Source organism: Ammodytes marinus (assembly GCF_949987685.1).
Source record: "Ammodytes marinus genome assembly, chromosome: 10".
In the NCBI taxonomy this organism is placed as follows: Eukaryota; Metazoa; Chordata; class Actinopteri; order Uranoscopiformes; family Ammodytidae; genus Ammodytes; species Ammodytes marinus.
Window position 1 is genome coordinate 9,943,983 of NC_137214.1, and position 27,761 is coordinate 9,971,743.

Sequence of the window (27,761 nt, forward strand, 5' to 3'; positions counted from 1 at the left end):
TGCGCTGGTGCAAGGTGTAACACAGGTTAATCATATGGGACACGTCAAGGATGAATGAAGCCATTTTTTTTCTTACGTGTGACATCTCCTTTCCTATCTTTTTAAATGTCCTTTCTTCTCCAATTTATCCCACACAGAAATAACACAACAAAACCTCCCTCTCTCCTCACCCCCCACCCCACCTTTCTGCCTTTTCTCTCTCTTTCTCTGCTCATTCAGCCACTCTCTTTCAAACACATGCACACACACACACACACACACACACACACACACACACACACACACACACACACACACACACACACACACCATGCAAATACGTCTGTTTTTCTATGCTGGCTCCCTGCCTTTCCCAGGATGCGAGCGGATGGCTTGAAATTCATAACGAAACCCTGCAGCTGACGAAGGCCTTTTTTCTCTCAAAAACAAAGGGGCCGGCGGGGGGAGACAGATCAGTGGGAGGAGGGAACAGGGGCTAAATTGGACAGTTACCATGTTCTCCTCTAATTGTGAGGGTAAGTCTAAAAGCCCTGTTAGCGGTAATTAGAGAGCCAGTAAAGCCCCAGTTTGTAGATAGAATGAGGGGGGGGGGGGGGGGGGGGGGCGCGACACCACACCACACAGGACTGTCCTGTCTTAACTTCAATGTGTTTCTACCTTCGTAACTGACACCTCCTTGCAATAAACACGTCACATATCCACATACTCAACCCCAGGGAATCTGCTCCTGTATGTTTTAGTGCTTGCAATGACAAATAAATGTTGACACACAAGAGATAAAAGGTAATAATGCAGCAATAATGCCAACATGGCCATTAAGCAAACACTTCTCCACTCACTATCCCATATCAGCTGGAGATAAGACACATGTGTAAACATCCTAGTGGAAACCAAAGCTCCCACAGCACTGGATGGGTTTTAGGAGTGCAAAGAGAAGAAAAAAATCTAATTTGGACTTTTCATTTAGTTATTGACTGATGTTTTTGTTTGCTGTTACAACTGTGTCTATTTCTCTATGTATGACAGCTGTCCTTGTTCATTCACACAGCTTGAATGGCAAACCACTTAATAAAGTGGACTCCAAGTCATTCTCCAACAATAATAAAAAGCCTATCACGCCTATCAGAACAGCTAGAGTGGCCTCTCTCAAAGCAGTGAGTGCAACTATAGTGCAACCACCCTTTATGCCAGTCCTGTCTATTGCTGGACTTCAGATAAAGCCAAATGTTATCTCTCTGTGTACGACAGACAGGCAGGGGGCCCCTGGAGGTCCCTGGGAATAGGGGGGAAGGAGCAGGAGACACTGGACCTGGAGCTGAACCCAACACATCTCTGATGGATGAAGATGAATGAACGCAACAACAAAAATGTTTGATTGATCTAGAGTCAGATCCATTCAAAAATGTTACCAATAGGATGTTATACTGAGACTTGATGTCCAGGGCCCAAACCTGAAATGCAGGACAGAATAATCTCAAATTAGAATTGGAACAATCTGTTTATTAAATGACATGGCACTCCACAAATAATGAGTCTACAACAATTTTGATAATCGATTATTTGTAATAGTAAAAGCAAAAAAGAACCCTTGTCTCTGTGCTTGGTTGCCTATTGTGACAGAGCGAACTCACTTAACTTTGGGGTTTCAGACTGTTGTTCGGACACAACAGGAAATCTGAGGAGACCATCTGAGACTTTAGTAAACTCTGATGGATGCGTGTCATTCCATTCCTCTCTCCGCCCTCATTTCCTGTCAGCTCTCCACTGCAAACAGTCTGATGAAGGCAAACAAAAATGCAGAAAATAAATAAATAATTCAACAACAACAACAAAGAAAGACTCAATCTAAATGGTGGACAGTCAACAACAGAGGGACAAAAAGATGCATTTACACAATCTACTTCACTCTCCTCATCTGGTTTAAAAGATTCACTAAACATGTACAAAAAGAAATGTATCATTGTTGTCCATCAGGAAGATTAAGATGATAGTCCTACATGATGAAATATAGTCATAGTGATTAATTACTTACCCCAGTATTTATATGCTATTCCGGCAATTCTGAACAACACAGATATATTGGGTGAGAAAATACACACTCTGTGATTGAATAAAACGACTGAAACTGGAGAATATAGCTGTCCAAACTCAACTCAACTTGTAATGACCAATTTCTTATAAGTCGCCCCCAATTCTGTAGTTTAGTCTTTCATGACATCATGTACACTGACGCTTGTTGTACAGCATTTAGATATAAATAAACCCTTCTCCACTCTTCAACGGTTGAACAGTCATCATGGTAATACAGGATTTTATAGATGTTCTGTAAGGAGTTTAGCACTTGATAAGTAGTGTGTGCAGGCTTTTTGTGGACTGCATTAGGTCTAAAAGGAAGCCTGAGTGTGGAAGATGAAAGCTCTGGGTGTGTCCCGGCACCTACAAGCAGCCCTCTTTCCGACACATGTCAGCTTTTAGAGGTGGTGCAAAAAGAGGGCTACGAACCTCTTATTAGTTCTCCCTCGATGAACTCAAATGTCGGGGTCAACTACAAGGAGCCCAGTGGGAACACTGTTTATGCTTCACTGTTTAAACTAAATCGCTATACGTGTATCATAACCCCCGACCCCCCACCCCATTTAGACAAATAATAACGATTCTGGTTTTTTTGGCATACAGCAACACAGAGACAAGTGCCTTAAATTAATATAGTAGGATTCATTTTTTTAGGAAGACATTTAACTCAAAACTAAATCTGACAAATTGCACTCTCCAGTTTGTAAAATAACACATAAACCTACCTAATGTGTTCTGTAACTATGTCCTTAAACCACATTTCTTTGTTTTTCACTTGGTGGCTATGATCTATTGTACATGTCAAGCTTTTCCAAATATGTGTTTGACATTTATGATGCACTTCCCTTAATGTTCAGGCCTGTAGCACTTTGTTTTACATTAACAAGAGCCTGCTTCATGCCAGCAGCTGATAGCTGTATAACTGATAATAACCGTTCTAACCAAGATGATGAGATGAATCTTTTATGAAAGTTTGGTAGAGGCATGATGCTAATGGAACCACATGCTAACTCAACAAGTGGCATATACAGTACTTACAACATGTTCATCTGAGTGTAGAAAAGCTATAAGGCCAACAGGGAGATTGATTAAGAATAAACTGTGTGCTTATTGATCATATCTTTGGAAACAGCCAGCTTGTATCTTTGACGGACTGGAAAAGCTGGAAAAGTACCTCCCACTATTCAGATTTCTACTGCCCTCATGTGGTTGTTTTAAGCAATAATGTAGAACACTTAAAAATAATAGGTTTATAATACAGTACATTAAACTTGATTTCAATGGTTTATTTCTGTTTTTGCCACAATTATACAATTATTTTAAGGAAAATAAAAAACAAAACAATAGCTTACTGATAAAGACCTGTTTGATGGAGAATGAAAAAAAACACGATGGCTAAGACCCTTGAATTTTTTCATGTTCTGCAATGGTGTAGCTTGACAGATTGATGGTAATTTCTACTGCACTACATTTCACAGGCAATCAAATCAGTCTAACTATAAAATGTACAAAAAGGGCAACTTTCACTTCTCATTATGCTAACTTCTGCCATTTTACTAAGGCAAGATTTTCAATGTGTTTAACATTGTGTTATTATTATACATGTATGTATTATTTTATGATTCTTTTTTATATAGATATCTTTTTTATAGAGATATATATATTTCTTTTTTTTTGGGGGGGGGGTATTTTTCACCTGTTTTTTATTTTATGTTTTTATTTACCACAGTGGACAGGCTACCAGAGGTATTTCCAAAACAAGTATTTGCAACAAACTTATACAAAAACATTAAAAAGAAAGAAAAAATAGAAGGTTTAAAATGAGGAGTATGGAGAGAGGGAAAAGAAGACAGAGTTTGCAGGTGTGAAGAGGAATAATCTCTGGATGTACTTCAGGAAGAGAGACCAGCTTTTACTGAAAACAACACAATGTCTTTCGTGTTTTAAGTGAGTTATGACAGATTTACATGGCATTGTACAAGCTGACGAGCAGATAGAAATACCTGCAACAAAGATCCCCGGCTAGAATCGCATATATATATATATAACATTTTGATTCACCTTTTTCTGGGCTATCGCATGAACCCTACACATGGAGGCTGCATTCGAGCACACTGCCGTGCGAGAAGGGCGCACGCGCACATGTCCATTTCACGCACACCACCCTATGAAATTCAAAAAATGATCCACCAGGGCAGACTGGGTAAATTGGGGTCAATGCCCTCACGTCGCCAATACTCGGAACAGGCAGGCAGGTGGGTTGCAGCCTTGCAGGTAAACTGTGACGTCATGGTGACACTTTTGAACTCCTTGGCAGTAAATCCATAAAGGTGTGTATAGTCTTACTGCACAGGTAGCCGGGCAGTAATAAGCCTGAACCTTAGACTGGAGTGAAAACAGAGCTCCAGAGACTGCCGGGAATAAACAGGGGGAGGCCTGTCATGCGCCAGGCAGTTTGATTTACCTGAGAGAGTCAAGTCACCCTTACCTGTCGTACGAGGACACCGGTATGTACCCCAACACGCAGTCGGCCAGACACCCGGCGCAGATGTTGTCACTGAACAGCCAGTACACCCAGCCTCCGTATGACTTCACCGGAGGCTATCATCACGTCGGTGACCCGTCGACAAGTGCCTGGAACCCCGCCGTCTACGCGCCCCGGGAGGAGTATTCCTACAGCTTCCCGGGGTCAAGCCACGGCGCCCCCACCGGGCAGGTCAGCTTCTCATCCCCGGAGCTGAGCGGCACGCCCACCGCCGCTGGAGGGGGCTCGTTCACCCACTACAACTTTATCCACGGACAGGACCCCTACAGCTCCAGGAGGAGACCACATGAATCCATCACCAGACCGTCCAATTCAGGTGGGACATACATACTGGATACAGCCATATGTCACAGTGTAGGCTTATTATAGGCTACATTGTGTGATGTTTAACACTTTATTGCCAATTTGATAAATAATCCATGTTAATGTTAAGATTTGATGATGAATGAAAGCACTTGACTACAGCAGCTTCTTATCAAAAACTGTTTGAACACACATGTTAACACAGCGGTAAAGTTGTCATCTAGATAAGACTTGACCTGTGATGAAGGATGCTCAAAACTATCATATGTTTTTTAGAGTCCTTGGTGCAGTCACATGACCACAGTCACCCCAGCAGTTGAGTGGGTTTCCAGATGACAGATGTGGTACACAGCATTACGACCTGTACACAGAGTAAAGTCAGACTGACTGCAGTGCACACACGCATTCATCAAGCTTCTTTCGCCTCTCCCTTCCGCCAGCATGGTTCGAGATGTCAATACAAAGCTAACAGTGGAAGCCATGAAGTCTGCAGAATTGTTGCTCCCCACCCCCTCTGTCCACTGGGTGGGTGCAAATGGGTGACAGGCTAGATAAGACGGCCACTACAGGAAGTCTGCAGAAGTCACACTGAACTTCCTCTAAATGGGAACCCTTGGTCCTTTCCTGTGTGTGTGCGTGTGTGTGTGTGTGTGTGTGTGTGTGTGTGTGTGTGTGTGTGTGTGTGTGTGTGTGTGTGTGTGTGTGTGTGTGTGTGTGTGTGTGTGTGTGTGTGTGTGTGTGTGTGTGTGTGTGTGTGTTGATCTACCTCAATCGATGCAGTCACATGGTCAAGATTTCCGATCAATAACTCACTGACTCACCCATTCCTATGAGTGTGTGTGTGTGTGTGTGTGTGTGTGTGTGTGTGTGTGTGTGTGTGTGTGTGTGTGTGTGTGCGTGCGTGAGCATGGGTGTCAATGAATAGCTGCCTGTGTAAACACCTATGTAAACACCACTCACAGTGATAAGGAGGACCACTGATGCAATGCGCTAGGATGTCTTTACATTAGTTATAGTTAGCGTGATTAATAGAGCTGATGAGGCTTTAAGTGGCGCCTGAACTTGAACGTGGCACCAGCCGTCTTCAAATCAGTCATCGTTTTGCCCGGCGCTCACAATGCACGCGACTCGCTGGCAATACACTAATTCTTGTTTGCATTAGTGGTTGGGATGAAGACAGACACACAAAGAAATACACAGGAAAAGGATAACACACCTATGTATTTACTTACATGTACAACGTCAGTCAATGATTCAAGCTTGTGTCTTAGATTTGACTAAATCAGGGTGTTTCCTCTGTGTGATTCAGGAACCAAAACACGCACGAAAGACAAGTACAGGGTGGTGTACACCGACCACCAACGTCTGGAGCTGGAGAAGGAGTTTCAGTTCAACCGCTACATCACCATGAGGAGGAAGACAGAGCTGTCCATGGCACTGAGCCTCTCAGAGAGACAGGTGAGAGGACCGGGCTAAAGTCAAGTTAGAAGTAGAAAGGTAAAGAATAAAGAAATGTGTGTGTAAAATGTTTTTTTGTATCCTGAATGTTAGTTCTTGGCCTTGAAAGCATCCACAGACATTACAATTCTTGAATCAAGGTTCATGACTAGCTTTCTCCGCAGCTAGGAGGCAGCACATGCAGAGCCGGAGAGTAGATCGCCCACATTTTGGCAATGCTTAAAGCTCAGTAAAAGGCATTGCAGTTGCGTGCATGTCACTGAAGGGGATAGACTTCAAGCATTTAAACACACTTCATTACGCGGCCTGTGGAGGCATATCTTGCATATCTATCTATCTATCTTTCCGTCCGTCCGTCCGTCTGTCTATCTATCTCTCAGTCACTGTCGCAACTACAGGGTGTTTGTAAATGCTACTGGTCAAACCAGACCATATAAGGCTGTAGCGGCCAAAACCCTGAGGTGTAATGGATTGAGCAAGGGTATGTTTTTTTTCAATAATGAAACTATTTCCTCTTTCAAAAGTGACACTGTTATACTGAAAGGACGGGCCCCAGAAAAACCCAAGTGATAGTCTTAGGATAGCTTGCTGCAATGTATATTGTCATTTAGGATGTCAAATAGGGCAGAAAAAATATTCATAAACATGGGCGAGGTCTCAGCTTTCTTTTTGTCTTTCTTTGTTAGTAACCCACAAGTTTGTTTTGGTTGACCCCTCCTGTTTCTGTTTCTATGTTTGTGTAAGGTGGGCAGGGGGCTGTGGTGGTGACACGTGCGAGTAAGAAAGGCTTAGGTCTTTTTCATGTGGTCAGCATTGAACTGTTAGTTAGGTATTGCTATTTGTTCTGTGTTTACGCCCATCTTTAGAAGTAACCTCTATAAACAACATCTTTATTTATTTTTTATTCAATTTTTTTATCGTGCAGATTTACAGAGATGAAATGGGGCAGAGAGGGAAATGAAATGTAGAGAACCACAGGTCGAATTCGAACCGGGTCTGCTGCAAGGACGGAGCTTCATGGTGGGGGGAGGGGACGCTCCAAAAGGAGGAAATTACTTAACTAAAGCAGAAGTGGTTGAAGCCGGGCTAGAAGTGTGAAGATAAAGCAAAATCATTCCACTGCGTCATCCTCTGACGATAACAAACTGAATGATAGACACAGACCCAGTAGATAAGTCAAAGGCCTGACCCAATACATACGGCCTTGAAGTTGTTATCTGATGTTTGGATGTATCCATGCTCTCAGGTGAAGATCTGGTTTCAGAACAGACGTGCCAAAGAGAGGAAGATAACCAAGAAGAAGCTTCAGCATTCCCAGCAGGCCTCCACGACTACGCCCACTCCACCAGTGATGGGTGGACCCACTGACACCCACCCCACAGCCAGCCCCAGCCATAACATCTTAACTGATACCATATCAGAGGAATACTAGGAGGATTTCCTATGGAAGACTGACACAGCGTCACATGTGTACATAGTGTTTTTTTTAATAAGTGTGCCGCAAAATGAATGATTTTGCCGCAAAATGAATGAAGATGATTGGTATCAACATGATGCTATAATGCTGCACCTCTTGCCTCGCACAATGCACCAGCGTCACATGATCATCCCTCGTGGCCAATCACAGGATTTGAATGTGTCAATATGGATCGTTGTAGGCACCACAATATAAGATTGTATGGACAAAGAATCACTGGATCACTTATCACTTACGTGCCTTCTTTAAGAATTATGGGTAAAAGTGACAAACAGCATTTTCAGAAGTGCTTCTCTTTAAAGGGATCTAGAAATGTGTCTGAATTGTTATTGCTAGAGTGATATGACTGTGTTTAGTCAAGTACCTTCTACATGAATAAGAAAAAAGTAATAGTCTCTGTGTGTGTGTGTGTGTGTGTGTGTGTGTGTGTGTGTGTGTGTGTGTGTGTGTGTGTGTGTGTGTGTGTGTGTGTGTGTGTGTGTGTGTGTGTGTGTGTGTGTGTGTGTGTGTGTGTGTGTGTGTGTGTGTGTGTGTGTGTGTGTGTTTGTGGGTGTTCAAACCGCACCAGAAAGTACTGTACGTCTCCAAATTGTCCAAAACAGCTCATCTACTTATTTTTTAGGGAAGTAGAATTATTCTTATATGTGGGGTTTTGTAATCATTTGCATTGACAAGAAACAGAGAGCAAAATCAGAGTGTTTTGTTTGTGACCAGAGAGCAAAATCAGAGTGTTTTGTTTGTGACCTCTAAAGAAAAAGGCGGAAAAACAGTTTAAAAAAGTGATGCCCGAGTTTAACAACCCCTTTTTGTTATTTTTGTTGACATATTGCTTTAGGTTTAGGATGTATCACACTAATTCATCATTCCAAAGTCTAAATCGGTAGGTTTCGGTTAGGGACAGGAAGGCAGCTGTTTAGAGTGTGATGGAGGTGAAGAATGAACAGAAATAAAGTGGAAAAAGCAAGAGGACTCAGATATGAAAACACATATCAATCACATTATTATATATTATAACAGGTGAATTATATGACATGAACATTTTCTTTTTCTTTTCCTTTTTTCTCATTTTGACTATGTCTTGTAAGCATTGCGATTAGAGCAAGGAACTGAGAGACAACTTGTGCAATGGAAGAAGTGTTTAGCCACATCCACACGCCACATGACTCATCCGACACTGTACAGCTAAACACACACACATTTTACACATTTCTTAGATTTTTTGTTTTTTTGTCTTTTGGGGACTTACTCTATGTACTGTATGTATGAACTGTTAAAGCATGCACTGTACTGTACATTTAAGAAAACAGTAGTACAATTCAGCTTGTTCCAGTATCCTGTTTGCAGGTAAGAGATGAGGAAGGAAACGTGGCCAATGCAGAAATGTAAATTTAGAACCGACCACATTCAGCTACAGATTGCAAATACAGTGTTTCATAATAAACCACTGTACCACCAAGTTCGTGCAACCCGTGTATTTGTCAATCAGGTCGTAAACAGTTACTGTTTTCGCTTTCAACCTGCTTTCAACAATAGTTAGTAGGCTATCCATTGTGTGTTTAATTTTTTTAAGACTAAAGGCTATGCTGGATTTACTCTTTGTAGAATGTGTTGTTCTGCACATGAAGTTGATTGTCTCAGTTTGTATTTTCTTTTCATTTAGCACTCACCACAGTCACTGCACTGTATCTGCACCACAGGCTTCTGAGACATTTCCACAGAGAAAAGCTTCTCCACAAAGTCATGCAGCCAAAATAGAAATGTACCATTAAATCTCTCCCTTCAGCAAAATGGCTTATACATTAATTTAATTCAATTATGACCATAAAGGACTTTGGGATTTTGTATTGAATTATGAATAACATAGGCCACAGTAAAAGATCTTATTGTAGTATCAGGCCCTTTGTTTTTGACAAATCTTTTTTTGAAACATTCACACTCTAAGTACTGAATCAAACATGACAAATGTGTAATTAAATTGTTTTCTGCTGTTAAGTTAAGCCACTTGAAGGATATCTTCAATCAATAACTAGCCAGTCTTGGTTTTATTATACCTTCATATTGTATATTCGTTTGGCATGACATGGTAGCATCACATGAGTGTGTCATGAGAATGCCAAAATCACCTGTTTTTTATGAGGAAAACATTTAAGGCTAAACAGTCTGGTCTCTTTGGATTTCCTATGTTATACACATATTAAATTATTGTATTGAACAAAGTGCCACAGGCTCAGTGATATATATATATATATATATATATATTTAAGGATACTGCATTGATGGAGCGGCTTTAGCACACTTCTCCTGTGCTGTCAATAATTTGCTCAGTAGATTATGTCAGTCAGAAGTTCAACTGCCGTTCCAACAACAGGGATCAGCTACAAAACGGATCTTGGGTCGTATCACGTACCATAAACACCAATTTTATGGCTCTGTGAATCAGCTGAATGGTAAGCCATGGTTGTCAACCTTTGGCCTCGAGCTATCAAACCAAACCAATCATGTAACCTCTGTCTTCGATTAAGCTATTAAAAAGCACATGGTGTCACCTGATATACAAAAAAGAGGGGGGGGGGGGGGGGGGAATTGAAAACTTCTAAAAAATGAACATAGTAAAAACCCATTAAAGATAATTATTTTTGTATATGTATCACAGTTACAAAGTTACAAAGCAGAGACATGATCAAATATAAAGCTGCAGTAAAGTAAAGAGCAGCAGGTCAATTCAGCCTAACTTTCAAAAATCCCATTGTAAAAAGGACACAAACAGAAAGTGAGGATAACCTGCCTGAGGATCAAAGGTTTGGCCATACACTGCCTGACCAAGTTCACGTCCACACCTGAAGGCTTTGGCATCGGGATTTCACCTGCAACTGATTACTTTGACAATGTGAAAAGTTATTTACCCAAAATGTTCACTCTGTGTTGCTTTGTATATGAGATTTTAAACGAGAAGTAAGTTAATGCAAGAGACTTCATTCAAAAAAGCTGCTGCCTTCCATTGCTGAGCTATTTGTTTGTGCCATCGCTGTCTTGTGTAGACGAGCACACACTCCTCAGGGTTGGAGCATGAAAGCGGCCTAGCATTTAACGTAGAAAAAGATTGAGCTTACTTAAAGTTGCTATCTTAAAGTTTTGTGTGTAAATGTATCTGTGTGTGTGTAAATAAGTAAAAACTTAAACGTATTATGTAAGTGAAGCACTCTTTCAGGCAGAAAAGTATGCAGAGAAAAATACACTGTGAGCTGAGCTGTACAGGTGCTATCGTCTCAACAGAGACAGAGGTCATCATGTTGACTGAGTTGAGCTTAGACTTCCAAAAACCTTCCATCCCTTAAAGATTGCAGAGAGTATGTGTTCAGGATAGGCAACGCTACTTGATCAGGATAAGTTATCCAAACGCTCGTAATAACCTTTCGGGCGATACGCCGCAGGCATGCGAAATGGTGTGGTGCTGGCATCAAGCTTAAAACCACACCTCAGGAAGTAACTGTCTGGCATCACACTGTGTTTCGCTTGTGCTGCTGTCCTGTTCTCCTTCCAGAAATATTTCTGATCAAGACATCTTGATCCCATGCAATTTCCACCCTAAAGACTATAACCAGCTCGGGAGATTTCCATAACCCATTCAAGATCTACAGCCTTTATTTGTCATGAGCTCACCCCATCAACAAATATGGTAGCTTCTGAATAGTTATACTCTTGTTCACACTTACATCCTTTTTTCTAAACATATTTTGCCCTTACCTCCTCAAACCACCTATTGATGTAGTCCCCGTTTCATGTAGTTCCATTTAATTCCAGACAAAGGGCCTTACTTGTTTCTAACCAGGAACCTTTTAAATTGACTTAATATATTTCGGTCAGCAGCACTGTTTTCAACTGACTTCCTATTTACCCCTAATAATTAGAATATACAGTATAATATCCACAATACAGACTTGTGCTTTCTCCACCTCATGCTTGAAAGTTGGAGTCTGAAATGATTCAAATGCTTAATTATCAAACGTATCAAATTGCCACAAGAGTTACTTAAGCGTTACAGTTGAGTAACTATCTATCTATATCTATATTTCTGCTGAGGAAGGTATGTTCTGATGTGGAAGCCACAAAGTTGTAGGAAACGCATCGCACCCCAAAATAGAAAACATAGCTTGATGGTTTTGAAAGATAAGCACATCGTATGCTCAGAATCTGACAAACTGTGAGCCCCTCTTATCTTGAGCTCACATGTGTCCGAGTTTGTAATTCATTCTACAATACTTCTCTCAGCTCTCCCCCTTGTTTCAGAAAATACAACACTGCAGTCTTTTAAAGGCAGTTCCTCCTTCGCTGCTGCTTCACTGTATTAAGAAATACCAAGAGAAATGCAGAAAGCAGAATTGAGACCATTTTCTTTTTTTAAATTGGAAGACACTGCACGATAGTTGCAAGCAACTGTGATTAGTTATGAAAAGAATACTATCTAAGGCTATGATATTATCTACGTCCGCCTCAAATCAAAAAGGATAATTCCCACACTAACATTTATATTTGTGCAACCAGCGCAATTAAAACTACACATCCCACTCATATTTATCATCTAACTGACACATAGTGGTTCAAAAACCCTCTGACAAGATACACATCACACCACGCAACTGCTTCACCAATGGTGTCTGACAAATCTGACAAAGACTGACAAATCGCTTCTGAGAAAAAGCAGAAGTGTGTACATCACGGAAACAAATGTGTGCTTACTGTGAACTTCCCAAGAAGTCCTGTCACTGCAAACTTATTTATGGGTTAGACCAGGGGTGTCCAAACTACGGCCCGCTTTTTACTGGCCCGCGGCCGATTTAAAAAAATATAATGTAATATGGCCCTTTAAAAAAATAAAATAAAATAAAAAAATATATATTTGTTTTGCATTTCTTAGTAACCCACTAGTGCAGGGGTGTCAAAACTGATTGATTGACATTGACATTTTGAAAATATAATGTAATATGGCCCTTTTAATTTTTTAATAATTTAAATGCACTCATTATATTACAGAAAAATATGTCCCATAAAAGAAAAAGAGCACCAAGCCCATCCCAGAGGACCCTGCATAATATTTTATTTTAAATGAATATTATTATGGAAAATCCATGTGTCCTTCTCCAATAGCTTCTAATTCTTTTGACTTTTTCATACAAAATTCTTCAGCTTTAGCCTCTTAGGGTGTATTCACACTGGGAAGGTCCGCTAGTTCACTTGCTTTGGTCCAGACCAAATAGAGTTTAGATTTTTTTCTTTTGGTGTGGTCCACTTTCATATTGCCCCTTTTGCAAGTGAACCAGCATTACGAAGCAAAACCACACGTGATCTGAGGTCATTCATTCATTGGACAGACATTCTGGGGTGGAGAGAAGCAGGAAGCACGAAGTGAAAACTGCGAAATATATAACTGATACGATATAGGGTTAAAAATAATAAATAAATAGGCCTACATCTAGCCTATAAATAAAATAAAAAAACATAAAATTATTGTTGTTTCATATGGTTATAATATGTAGGCCTGTGTCAATGATGTGGCTTGTAGCCTACGATGTGAAACATAATATGTACTGTATTTTTGCTGCTGGACGCACGGCTCGCGAGGAAATAGGCTCATGCTGACACACAGCTGATATAGCCTTGTGTCAGCTTTGTGTGAGTTCGGCGCAGCTCTGCTCCAAACTGACACGGGGATAGTATTGACGGTCCCGTAACATGGGAAGCAAAATAAAAACACGCACTTCATACAATGCGCAGCGTGAACCTGTTGGCACTGTGCGGGAGACGCTCCCCTCTCCTTCATCTGATCGCTGAACACATCAGCATGTTTACACGTCCTGTCTATCAAATGTAATATATTTGCTCGGGCTCCCGGTCAAACCACAACTAATCTTCCCAACAACGGCAACACTTTCCCATAATGTGAAGCTGACGGTGATTTATTAAAAAAGAAAAGGCACAGTGCTTCCTGCAATTGGGTCGGATCGAGTCCGGACAAATTCACACCACAAACGAACTGCAGCAGAGTGCGTATGGAACCGCATCGAGACCACCTCTTCAGCTTGGTCTCGGATCGTTTGTTTGGTCCGCCCCCGAGTGCGATTGCTGTATTCACACATGTCTGAAAGATGCGCACCAAAGGTGGAAGTGCACCTGAGTTCGTTTCAACCGAACTAAACACGGCATGTGTGAATACACCCTTAATTTCCCTCTCAAAGTGCACCAGATTCATGCATTTCACTTTAAAAACTACCCCCGGACCCCCCTTGGAGGGGCGGGATCTCGGCTGGCTACTATTTACACCCAGCTGGAGATTGGACGCAAAAGCAGAAAACACTGGGTGTATCAATGGCATTTAACAAGAGGGGGAATGTATATGTTTAATGTGCAAGTAAAGTGTTGCCGTGAAGAAGGATTAAATTTACGAAGACACTGTGAAACTTAACATCAGAGCAGCTACATGTCCTGATAAATGTGTTATTTTTGCAAAGTGGCCCGGCCCTTCGTAGATTTTTCTGTATGTGGCCCTCAGTGAAAAAAGTTTGGACACCCCTGGGTTAGACAGTCAAGGGGGTACTAGTTTATAATCTGACCCTCCATCCCATGTGTGAAATAAATACATTTTAATTTAAGAGTAATTGCAAACTTTATTTCTTTGACGTTAAGTTAAAAAAAAGAACATGAAACAACCTAAACATACTGGTGACACCTGTACAGAGCCCTGCCTGTTATTCTTAAAGTATGTCTTGCCATTATTGCTGGTTTGCAATACAACACATGTATTTTACACATTTAAATAAAAATAAAAAAGCACTTAAATTAGAAACAAGTAATAACAACGAAGAGTAATATAAGTTTAAGATAAAGACAGAGAGGGTGAAACGATTGTGCAATACTGTAAAAAACACATTTCTTTGAGATAGCAGGGAATAATGTAGAAACTAGCACTTCCGATGAGGGAGTTGATGCTCAGATGTCCTGCTGTCATGGCCCATAAATACAGTGCAAGTTATTTAAAGGCACCTTGACAAACTCCTCCTGCCTTCAGTGCTGCAGTCTTTGAACAAAAAACAGCAAAAAAAACACTGCCAATCACCTGTCTCTACGGACCTTGGCATACACACATTCTTCTGCTGGTTCAACAGTCCGCCGAGGTCCCTCTGAAAACTTGACCTGTCCGTACTCCACCTCATTCTCATCCCTTTGAGGCATCTGCTGCCTCCCCTGTCGCTGAAAGACCCTCACATCAGCATAGGTTAATTCCTGTTCATCGTCTTCTTCTGCAAAGGAAAAGGAAAAATGTGGCACAAATATATCATATTTAACAAGATGTACTAATAGTGTGACTCTACAGTGGCTAGTTTTGGAAGTAGTTTGACACTTAGGGAAAGATGTGTAGTGAGAAAAGTGAGATCATGAGGCTGTAATAATCAAGCAGAGAGTATTTAATAATCAAGCAAAAGAGTATTCAATCAAACAACAGAGGCTTCATGTTCTATCCAGTAGAACAGTCTGAGTACTCTTTAATATACATTTGAGGAATTTAACTTTAGACATACAGGAGCAACACAAGACAAACACAAGGTTTCCTATTACATTAATAAGCATTCCAACATTCAATATCTGCCACCACAGATGCTTATTTGCTTTGTTGTCAAGAGCAAAGTCAGATGCTTGATTCCACTCTCAGGTTTGTCAGTTAAAGGTGTAGTCGGCGATTCTGCTCGTTGTCAAAATCACTTTTTGTCAAAATCAGTGAATATCTCCTCACTGTGCGCTACCTAGCTGTACTGTTAACATACCAGTTTACAGAACCTAGGCTGTGTATTAAAACCAGATTTCTTATAGCACAGACAGTTCGGACAGACAGCGGATTGTGAGGACATATTCACTGGTTTTGACAAAAAGTGATAAGGAGAAAAGGTTCTTTGGAGGTTTTGGTAGGCAGCTATTGTAACTGCAAAATGTATAATTATTGTATATAGTCTACATTCATTTATAAACAGGGACAGATAACAATGATATAAGATAAAATAGAAACTCATAATGCAGTGATGTGTCAGGAGAGGGGAAGTTATTTTTCGCACCTTTTTGTTTCTGGTTCTGCTTTTTCTTCTGAGTGCAGAAGACGACCACTACGATCACCAAAAGGAAGAGCAGTGCTGAGAGTACGCCGGCAATGATCGGCCAATCCTCTGTTCCAGTAACACAAGACACAAGAGACAAGCAGATCTTTAAGTTGGCAAACACTAAAAGTCTCAATGGTTTTTTTTAAGACGGAGAGAGATGACTTGAAGGAAGCCACTGCAGCAGAGTTAGTTTTCACTTACTAATGTACCATGGCTTGTCTTCGCCAGTCCCAGTTGTGGAGGTTGATGTGTTATTAGTGGAGGGATTAATTGACACAGTGTTGCCAGTCTCCTTACCCTTAGTAGTAATCGTGGGAGAGGTTGTTGTTGGGTCAATACACAGGGTGTTATTGGCTGCAAGAACCCACTGTGCTATTTGTGTCCCATTTGAGAGGCAGTCAATGAATATGAAGCCTGTGGGAAAGAAACAGACCAATAAATGATGTACAGTTACTCATCTGGGTCATAATCATCAAAGTTTTTCCTGCTCTCCGTTCTCACTCACCACAGGTAGATATCTTCTCTTCTTCTGAGACTCTACTGACGTGATTGCTGACTGAGCAGAACAGTTTTCCTTCTTGTCTCAAAGTGATGGTATTGGTCTCCTTACTTCCAGAGAGCAGCTGAGTGTCTGTCAGTGTGTGTCCATCCAGAGTCCAGCTGTACTGAGGACTGTCCCCTCCCTCAGAGGAGCAGGACACCCTCATCTCTCCCTGGGACAGACACTCAGAGACCAGCAGGACAGAGGACACAGGAGCTGAAGGAGACACACTCACATGACTTTTCAAATCAACAGAGACATGGTTATTCTAAACTATTTCTATTACAGAACAGCCATACATCCAGATATATGGAGAATATGAGAGTGATGTTTAGAAATTGTAGGTATAATATGAATGTATGTTTATCAGTGTTAATAATTCCCCCTTAGGGAAAATAGTTGTTTACCTTGAACTGTCAACTGTAGAATCCGTGTCTCTATATTCAGTCCTTTTGAATCATAGATTTCAAGAGTATAATTACAACTGTCGTTCCTGATCAGGTTGTTGATCCTAAATGTTCCATCACTGGGAGTAAATGTGGATCTGTCTTTTATGACATTGATCACAACTCTATCCTTTCTCCCACTTAGTATCTCTATTGGTTTTTTAAACCATTGGTATTTAAATATGTCTGATGCGCTGTCCATCAGCCGTAGGACCACAGTTCCTCCCAAAGCTCCATAACACTGAGCTCCTTCTTGTCTGCCATCACAGTGGTGTTCCACACCTGGATATTAAAATGTAAAAAATAGTTAATATCACTTATTTGATCATTCTATTTCCACAAAATCATTGACCAGCAGATTATGAAAGTAAGCTGAGCGTCACACAGGCCTTTGACTGCAAAACACTTCAGACCCAGTCAATACTTTTTGCAATGAAGTTAACCTCATCAAGTCACTACACAATCATGCTAAATTTAATTCAAACATAACTTTATTTTAAAATATAGCGGCCATTTCCAACTTCACCAAAGATACCAAGTTAAAATTCAGGTGGTATTTCGAAGAAATGTAAACGAAACATTGAGTATAATTGAGTATTGAGTATAAAACATTTAAAAAGGAATTCCATGACGGAAAAAAACTTAGTTTCATTATAGGTATGATAAATGTACACTGACATTATACAATTGACTTAAGGAAACATGTAATGGGAAAATCTGGGTTAACTGGATTAATCAAACATCTGTCGATGATGAAGTAATGTAATCCTTAAAGTATGATTTAAGAGATGAATTTAGCAGCTCAGGGTTTTAATATTTACTCCACAAAAACAATGGCATGGAATTGATCCCTTGAATTTACCATTCCTCTTAGCTATAGGTTTCTTTGAAATGACACTGAACCTTGGAAAAGCTTCAATATCAATTCCAAGGGAGTACGTCTATTTATATAGCACATTTTGTACACTAAGGCAATTCAAAGTGTTTTACAATATCAGTTCTAAACCATTGGATTTGTCAGCTTATTCTGATAACTTGATCAATGAAAGTGGTCATTCCTTTAGAGCCAATAGGTGGTCTGTAACAGACAGCAGTATTTCAGCTGCATTACAAATCACTGAAGACAATTCCTGTTGTATTGTTATGAATATACTTCAAACTAACTACTCACATAAAATTAAACCTAATGTTGAATTGGTTTTATTAATGTTGTAGGTTAATCTACTCACCATGACAGACTCCGAATAGCATCAACAAGAGAACAACCCCAGCCTCCATGTCTCTTCTGTGCTCAGCCTCTGTTCACTCGCTCAGCAGCTTCCACACAAACTTTTCGTCTTCACCCAAAAAAAACGAAAGACACATGGTACACCGAGCAGGCTGAAGCGTGTCCCGATAAGCGATCAGACTCTGAGGAGAATGTGTGAAAAAGTTGACCAGGCAGAGTGTTGTAATGTTCATGTTATTAAAGGCAGAGAGGAGAAGATAAAAAAAGGAAGTGATGTGTGTTTCACTTCCCTTTAGGGCGAGACCAAGAGGGCCCTTTGGTTGTGATGGACTGAGAGGAAGAGAGGGAACCATTCCTCCTCAACACTGAAAGAGGATTTGAGACTGACAGCTGACATCCATGTTTAAATATATACAACGCTGTGGATTTACAAACAGTATGAGATGTCTTCTATTCAAGCTTATGATACATTATATTTCTTCTGAGTTACTGTCTCAACCTCTTACTGCCCCTATAGCCAATTATCAGCTCCTTATTATTATAAGAGCACTGGGTTGTGATGAGCAAATAGAAATGAATAACACACAAACTGTAAAATAAATGCTCTATTAAAAAACCTTTTAGATACAGTTAATCAATTCTTTCATTTGAAGACATAAATAATGTTTTCTTTTGTTTTGTTACATAATGGAGAATACTTTTCCGTTCTAGATTTCAGATAAACATAAACAACACTGGAGATCAAAGAGTTAAATACTGGATTATGGATTATGATCCACTAAAACACTGGTTTGCAATGTGAATCAGTAAACATGAATTTGAGATTTGAATATGAGAATAATGCAATTATTCTGATCACAACATTATATTTTGACATACTGTCAAACTATAGAAACAGGGGTGTGAACAGCATTATACAGCTTTATAGCCTTTATCAGATAAATGCCTTCAGAAATTTAGGGTGCCTGCACATCTATTAATATCAGACCACCTACACTTTTTCAACTGTTCAGTCCTTTCACAAAACAATATGCCATTCCTGTTAAAGTGAAAAAGCAATATTCTGCCAAAAAACCCTGAATTTTGGGATTTCCACTGTTCAACATATATATTCCACTTTTGAGGGAATTTTAAGACAAGTGTGATTGCATATGGTCGTCATACCAGCCAACTAAATATAACTGTAAAGTCAAAGGCTGTTTGGAGAAGTTAGTTTCAGTGATGGGTATGGTGTCCTTCACTAATCAGCAAAGTTTGTCTATTAATCAACTGAAGTGATCATTTTAGTTCCTCATTATAGAAATAGAAGTGTGTAGCCTACGTGCCGTCACCGGCCTTAAGTGGTCGAAACCTGGAACTATTTCTCTGTAATGTTCCTGGTTTGAAGCTCGCCTCTATATTTCCTCATGTCATTCTCCTCTCCTTCTCTCTCTCTCTCTCTTTCTCTCTCTCTCTCTCTCTCTCTATCTCTTTCTTGCTCTATGCCTTTCTCTCTCTCTCTCTCTCTTTATATCTCTCTCTCTCTTTCTCTCTCTGTCTTGTTAGATCCTAGCGCCCTCCACTGGCAACTGTTGATTGAAGAAAAATACCCAAAAATATTAGCATTTAGAATTCTGACACTCCCCGTGCGGCAATACACAATCAATATCTTTGAGACAGACCGTTTTGGTATCTTAAAGGAGTAACAGTGTCTTGATTGTTTTTTTTATTGTTCATTTTATTTCAGAAATGTGTTCATGTTCTTAACAGAGACTGTTACTGAATACAGAATGATCCTTCAGCAGCAGTAACGCCTCTGTAAACCTGTAGAGGGAAACCTCACACCCACTAATACTGATGATGAGTCTGGAAACTGTATTCAAGTCTCAACAGTCATTAAAGGTACAGTCCCAGATCAAAATGTCAACAAAGCCTAAATTTAATGATGACTTGTGACTGATAGATTGACAAGTTCTGGATATATAACAACACAAGAAAGCAACTAAATTAAAAGCTATAGGTATTCAATGCTTTGAGAGGTTTGACATTACTCTTTATAAACAGGGAATTAAAATATTTTAATTTTAATCAGATGGGAAAAACACAGAACTATTATTTACATAATACATCGTAATATTTGAACAGACAAAATGTCACCTCGTAAAGAAAATCCAGGTTGGTCTTTAATACACAATGTTAAAACATGCTTTGAATGCTAAAACACAATTCCATCAAGTCAAGTACATGTACAAAAGTGAAAACTATTTATCTCTAAAATGTCAAATTTCCTCTAAGAAAAATACTAATAATGTACAATTCTAAAAAAAATGCTACATTGTGATGATAGAACAAAGGTCACGCCCAACACAATTGGTCTTTCAGAGTTTCCACAGTTAAGCTATATGCAGAGACATTCCCAGATGTGTTATCATATTTGTATGGGAAGGCATTTACAGTGCTAAGCTGCGAACACAGTAGTCAAAAGATAATTTGAGAAGAATATAAACAGGATAGAATTTCCACTCTAAGTTAAAGTTCAGATGCAGAACTTCTCACTTCAATCACCTGAACATTTTCACACTCCAGCGATCGACGGCGGGCAGAGCCTTCAGCCTTCATGTATTTATTTTTCTTCCAGGCAAAGTAGACGGCGATCCCAACTATTATAAGAATAAACACAGCTGTTCTCACAGCACATATGAGCAGGAAGCGATCTGTTTGGATAGAAAAACAGTTTCTATTATAGTACAGCCATGCATGAAGATATATGGAGAATATGAGAGAGATGTTGTTTAGTAATGGTATAATATGACTGTTTATCAGTGTTACTAATTCCCAAATTCCCTGTTCCAGTAACACAAGACACACGAGACAAGCAGATATTTAAGTTGGCAAACAGTAAAAGCCTCAATGTTTTTTTTTAAGACGGAGAGAGATGACTTGAAGGAAGCCACTGCAGCAGAGTTAGTTTTCACTTACTAATGTACCATGGCTTGTCTTCGCCAGTCCCAGTTCGATTGGAGGATGTGTTATTAGTGGAGGGATTAATTGACACAGTGTTGCCAGTCTCCTTACCCTCAGTAGTAATCGTGGGAGAGGTTGTTGTTGGGTCAATACACAGGGTGTTATTGGCTGCAAGAACCCACTGTGATATTTGTGTCCCATTTGAGATGCATTCAATGAATATGAAGCCTGTGGGAAAGAAACAGACTAATAAATGATGTACAGTTAATCATCTGGGTCATAATCATCAAAGTGTTTCCTGCTCTCCGTTCTCACTCACCACAGGTAGATATCTCCACTTCTCTGGAGACTCTACTGATGTGATTGCTGACTGAGCAGACCAGTTTTCCTTCTTGTCTCAAAGTGATGGTATTGGTCTCCTTACTTCCAGAGAGCAGCTGAGTGTCTGTCAGTGTGTGTCCATCCAGAGTCCAGCTGTACTGAGGACTGTCCCCTCCCTCAGAGGAGCAGGACACCCTCATCTCTCCCTGGGACAGACACTCAGAGACCAGCAGGACAGAGGACACAGGAGCTGAAGGAGACACACTCACATGACTTTTCATATCAACAGAATCTTGGTTATTCAAAAGTTAAACAGTTTCTATTACAGTACCACCATGCATGAAGATATATGGAGAATATGAGAGAGATGTTGTTTAGAAATAGTATAATATGACATGTATGTGTATCAGTGTTATTAATTCCCCAGTGGGTAAAACAGTTATTTACCTTCAATGGTCAACTGTAGAGTGCGCTGCTCTGATTCACTTCCATTTGAATCATAGATTGCAAGAGTATATTCACCACTGTCTGTTCGGCTCAGGTGGTTGATTCTAAATGTTCCATCACTGGGAGTAAATGTGGATCTGTCCTTTATCACATTGGACACAATTGTATTCTTTCTCCCATGTAGTATCTCTGTTGATGTTTTAAACCATTGGTATTTAAATATGTCTGATGCGCTGTCCATCAGCCGTAGGACCACAGTTCCTCCCAAAGCTCCATAACACTGAGCTCCTTCCTGTCTGCCATCACAGTGGAGTTCCACACCTGAAGATTGAAACATGAACAAAACAGACAACTACTTTCATCCTTTGACTTCTACAAACTGACAAAAGTGGGTTTGCTTCAGCTGCCTCACTCTCAGTTTGAAAACAGGAAGTTATTCTTGTTCTCAGAATTACACAGGCCTGTACTCAGTTTAATGAATACAGTATAAATATAGAAAGAAAAATGTCCCCACTTACCCCATACTGGTCTCTCTCTCTCTGCATGTGTGTGTGCGCGCGCGTGTGTGACTGACATTATACGTTTAGTTTTAGAAATGTGCATTCCTCCTTTGTACATACAGTATTTGAGTCTTAGTATAATCAATATATAAGATTGCAAAATATTTTATAATCAATCTTGAAGCTTTCAGCTTTGGGATCTTTAAAGGTCTTTGAGTTTCAATTAAAAGTATTACACTATATTAGTATATGAGTCATTATAGACTTTTCACTTCTTTTTTAATTATGCTGTATATATTTTATGAATAATATTTTGGTTTCAATTTCAGTTAAAAGCTCAAATTTACCATCATATGTAACCTTAAAAGCAGCTATTCACAAGCAAACATGTCAAATGAAAGTGCAGAAAACTTTCAATGCATTTCAAACAAATAGATCTATGTCAGCAAATTGGAGATCAAATCTGAGAAAACATATATAATTATATTTAATATATTTATGACTCTGATCATTCTTTATTGAATTTGGTTCCAGCATGGGTCAGTGTTTGAGCAGGACGACCCGAACACATCTCTGAAGGTGATTTCAAAATTGACTTTTTAATTAAACTTATTTCCATAGCTTCATAATATGTGTCAAATTAAGAAAGTGAATCAGCTCACCTTGAGAGACTCCGAGGAGCATCAACAACAGTCCAAACACAGCTTCCATGTCTCCTTGGTTCAGCCTCTGTTGACCCAGTCAGCAGCTTCCACACAAACCTTTCTCCTTTGGTCAATAGCAAACATGCACATCTACATCTACAGCCTGAAATGTCTTCTGTAAGTGATCAGCTTCAGGTTAGAAGATGGAAACTCTGACTGAGCACAGTGGTTAACAAACAGATAAAGAGGAAGCAGTGGTCAGAACTTGTACATTTATTCAAGAAGATACAAAGTAACAAGAAGTCATCTGCTTGCTGTAATTGGTTTTGCATCAAGTTTAACACAAGTGTGATTGCAGATGGCCTTCACAGCAGTCAACTACAATTTAAAAGGATATTTTATAGAGCTAGACGTCTTTAACTGTAAAACCAAAGGCTCTTTGGAGAAGTTGGTTTGAGTGATGGGTGTTGTGTCCTTCTCTAATCAGCAAAGTTAGTCTATTAATCAACTGAAGTGATAATTTCAGTTCCTCATTTATAACAGAAATAGAAATGTGTAGCCTATGTGCTGTCACCGGCCTTAAGTGGTCTAAAGCTGGAACTATTCATCTGTAATGTTCCTGGTTTGAAGCTCGCCTCTATATTTCCTCATGTCATTCCCCCCTCCTTCTCTCTCCCTCCCTCTACCTCTCTCTCCCTCTTCCCCCCCCCCCCCCCCCTCTCTCTCTCTCTCTCTCTCTCTCTCTCTCTCTCTCTCTCTCTCTCTCTCTCTCTCTCTCTCTCTCCTTAGATCCTGGTGCCCTCCACTGGCAACTGTTGATTGAAGAAAAATACCCAAAAATATTAACATTTAGAATTCTGCAATACACAATCAATATCTACTGAGACAGACCGTTTTGGTATCTTAAAGGAGTAACAGTGACTTGATTGTTTTTTTATTGATAATTTTATTTCAGAAATGTGTTCATGTTCTTAACAGAGACTGTTACTGAATACAGAATGATCCTTCAGCAGCAGTAACGCCTCTGTAAACCTGTAGAGAGAAACCTCACACCCACTAATACTGATGATGAGTCTGGAAACTGTATTCAAGTCTCAACAGTCATTAAAGGTACAGTCCCAGATCAAAATGTCAACAAAGCCTAAATGTAATGATTACATGTGACTGATTGATTGACAGGTTCTGGATATATAAAAACACAAGAAAGCAACTAAATTAAAAGCTATAGGTATTAAGTGCTTTGAGATATTTTACATACTCTTTATAAACAGGAAATCAAAATATTAGAATTGTAATCAGATGTGAAAAACACAAAACTGTTATTTACATAATAAATCATGTCATAAAGAAAACAATCCAGTTTGGTCTTTAATACACAATGTTAAAACATGCTTTGAATGCAAAAACCCAATTATCATAGCCATCAAGTCAAGTACATGTACAAAAGTGAAAACCATTTATCTCCAAAACGTCAAATTCCCTCTTCTAAGAAAAATACCAATAATGTATCATTTAAAAAAAACAAGCTCCACTTGTGATGATGAAACAAAGGTCACACCACATCACAATTGGTCTTACAGAGTTTCCACCGTTAGGCTATATGCAGAGACATTCCCATATTTGTATGGGAAGGCATTTACAGTGCTAAGCTGCGAACACAGTAGGCAAAAGATCATTTGAGAAGAATATAAACAGGATAGAATTTCCACTCTAAGCTAAAGTTCAGATTCAGAACTTCTCACTTCAATCACCTGAACATTTTCATACTCCAGCGATCGACGGCGGGCAGAGCCTTCAGCCTTCATGTGTTTCTTTTTCTTCCAGGCAAAGTAGACGGCGATCCCAACTATTATAAGAATAAACACAGCTGTTCTCACACCACATATGAGCAGGAAGCGATCTGTTTGGATAGAAAGACACACAAAAATCACACATTAAGTCAAGAAACAGTAACAGTCAAGTGGATGTAACAGTCTGATTGGCATGTGTGATGTGAGTGGAGGGTTTTAATGGACACTGACATCCCTTCTTCTTACCCACAGTGTCCTTAATCACAGTAGAGGTTGTTTCTGGTTCAATACACAGGGTTTTACTAGATGCACGCATCCTCTGTGATATGTGCATCATCCCATTGGGTAAGGTGCAGCCAATTAATGTGAAGCCTATGGGAAAGACACAGATCAATCACTGATGTAAAGTTAATCATTACGTTCATACCCATCGAACTGTTTTCCACTCCTGTTCTCACTCACCACAGGTAGATATCCTACTGACGTGATTACTGACGGAGCAGACCAGTTTTCCTGAAACATCTTGCTTCAGGGTGATGGTCTCATTACTTCCAGAGAGCAGCTGAGTGTCTGTCAGTGTGTGTCCATCCAGAGTCCAGCTGTACTGAGGACTGTCCCCTCCCTCAGAGGAGCAGGACACCCTCATCTCTCCCTGGGACAGACACTCAGAGACCAGCAGGACAGAGGGCACAGGAGCTGAAGGAGACACACACATGACTTTTCATATCAATAGAACTTTGGTTATTTTAAACATTTTCTATTACGGAACTAGAAACAGTCTACACATTGTATAATACAACCTGATTGTCTATCAGTGTTATTAACTCCCCAGTAAGCAAAATAGTTATTTACCTTCAATGGTCAACTGTAGAGTGCGCTTCTCTGATCTCCGTCCATTTGAATCATAGATGTGAAGAGTGTATTCACCACTGTCTGTCCGGCTCAAGTTGTTGATCCTAAATGTTCCATCACTGGGTGTAAATACAGATCTGTCTTTCATCACATTGATCACAACTCTATCCTTTCTCCCATGTATCGGTTTTGATGTTTTTAACCATTGGTATTTAAATATGTCTGAGGCGCTATCCATCAGCCGTAGCACCACAGTTCCTCCCAAAGCTCCATAACACTGAGCTCTGTCCTGTCTGCCATCACAGTGGAGTTCCACACCTGAAGATTTTGAAACATGAATTGTGAAACAACAGGAGACAATTTCATCCCTCTATACTTCTTCTATTAAGTATATCTACTACTAGGGGAGAACGGGGTAATCTGAGCCACTTTTTACATTTGCTCCCCTCTAAGCAAGCTTAAATGATTTGTCACTCAAATTTACACATTTGCCATTAATTCAGGATGTTTCCTAGAAATGGGCATTAGCAGATTTTTTTCAAGACAAAGGGCAGTGAAAATATGATTGTTTAAAAAAAAGTTTAACAAAGTCATGTGGCTCACTTTACCCCAGCTGTGGGGTAAACTGATCCACTTACTTTTTCCACTCTGAAACTACCATAACAACACATATTGTAACAGTTAGGGTGTATTCACACATGGAAAGTCCGTTAGTTCACTTGCTTTGGTCCAGACCAAATAGAATTTGGATTTTTTTGTTTGGTGTGGTCCACTTTCATATTGCCCCTTTTGCAAGTGAACCAGCATTACGAAGCAAAACCACACGTGATCTAAGGTCATTCATTCATTGGACAGACATTCTGGGGTGGAGAGAAGCAGGAAGAACGAAGTAAAAACTGCGAATTTATCATTGATATAATATGGAGTTAAAAATAATAAAAATGCCTACATCTAGCCTATAAATAAAGAAGAAAAAAATCTAATTATTGTTGTTTCATATGTTTATAATATGTAGCCCTATGACAATGCCACGTTATGTGGCTTCTAGCCTACGATGTGAAACATCATTTTTACTGTATTTTTGCTGCTGGACGCGCGACTCGCGTGAAGAATAGGCTCAAACTGAAACACAGCTGATTAAGCTGTGTATCAGCTGGGTGTCAGTTCGGCGCAGTTCAGCACCAAACTGACACGGGGACAGTATTGACGGTCCCGTTGGGAAGAACAATAAAAACACACACTTCATGCAAAGCGCAGCGTGAACCTGTTGGCACTGTAGGCTACGGGAGACGCTCCTCTCCATCTGATCGCTGATCCGCACGCATCATTATCAAATGTAATATTTTCGCTCGGGGCTCCCGGTCAAACCACAACTAATCTTCCTAACAATGGCGACAACAACACTTTCCCATAATGTGAAGCTGATGGCGATTTATTAAAAAAGAAAAGAAAGAAAAGGCGCAGTGCTTCCTGCAATTGGGTCGGATCGAGTCCGGCCAAATTCACACCACAAACGAACTGCAGCAGAGTGCGTTTTGAAGCGCATCGAGACTACCTCTTCAGCTGGGTCTCGGAGCGTTTGTTTGGTCCGCCCCCGAGTGCGATTGCTGTATTCACAGCTGTCTGAAAGATACGCACCGAAGGTGGAAGTGCACCTGAGTTCGTTTCAACCGAACTAAACACAGCATGTGTGAATACACCCTTAGAATCCTGAAAGCTAGCCACACATTCCAGAACTAATGTCGGACTAGTAAAAGAATGATGGGGTTTGGTCAATTAAGCAAAGCAAATTTTCTAAACACTTGAAAGTAACTCTGAACAAAATCAAATGCAACATATTATAATTCAAAAGGTTTTAATAAGATTCAAATGAAAGATAGAACCAGTTAGATTAGAACACAGTCTGGGGGTAAGAACACAGGACCCTTAGAGCCAGCTAGTGTCTGGGGGTCAAAGCATAGGAAAATCAGAACCAGCGAGAACAGCCTGCGACTCAGAACACAGGAGAAGACCCAACTGGATTATAACATCAGCCTGTCATACTCTACA

The 27,761-nt window shown here is 40.0% G+C and overlaps 2 protein-coding genes across 3 annotated transcripts; one reads left to right on the forward strand and one right to left on the reverse strand.

The window, feature by feature from the left end:
* Positions 1–4,582: 4,582 nt before the first annotated feature.
* Positions 4,583–7,811, forward strand: cdx1a (caudal type homeobox 1a; the record flags this gene model as incomplete). The annotated part of the gene is made up of 3 exons (XM_080035757.1): positions 4,583–4,934; positions 6,231–6,379; positions 7,626–7,811. The coding sequence occupies 3 exons, from the start codon at positions 4,583–4,585 to the stop codon at positions 7,809–7,811; spliced, it is 687 nt and encodes a 228-aa protein (XP_079891883.1).
* A 6,693-nt stretch (positions 7,812–14,504) lies between these two features.
* LOC307256254 (uncharacterized protein) lies at positions 14,505–18,432 on the reverse strand. Of its 2 annotated transcripts, none has more exons than XM_080035162.1 (6): positions 18,217–18,432; positions 16,949–17,269; positions 16,506–16,757; positions 16,298–16,414; positions 15,959–16,066; positions 14,505–15,151 (listed from the first exon to the last, which is right to left on the reverse strand). In XM_080035162.1, exons 1-6 carry the CDS (start codon positions 18,263–18,265, stop codon positions 14,964–14,966), a joined length of 1,035 nt encoding a protein of 344 aa, XP_079891288.1. In that variant the 5' UTR covers positions 18,266–18,432; the 3' UTR covers positions 14,505–14,963. The 2 variants fall into 2 exon arrangements, with proteins under 2 accessions (XP_079891288.1, XP_079891287.1); XM_080035161.1 differs by having other exon boundaries at positions 16,202–16,414.
* Positions 18,433–27,761: the final 9,329 nt, after the last annotated feature.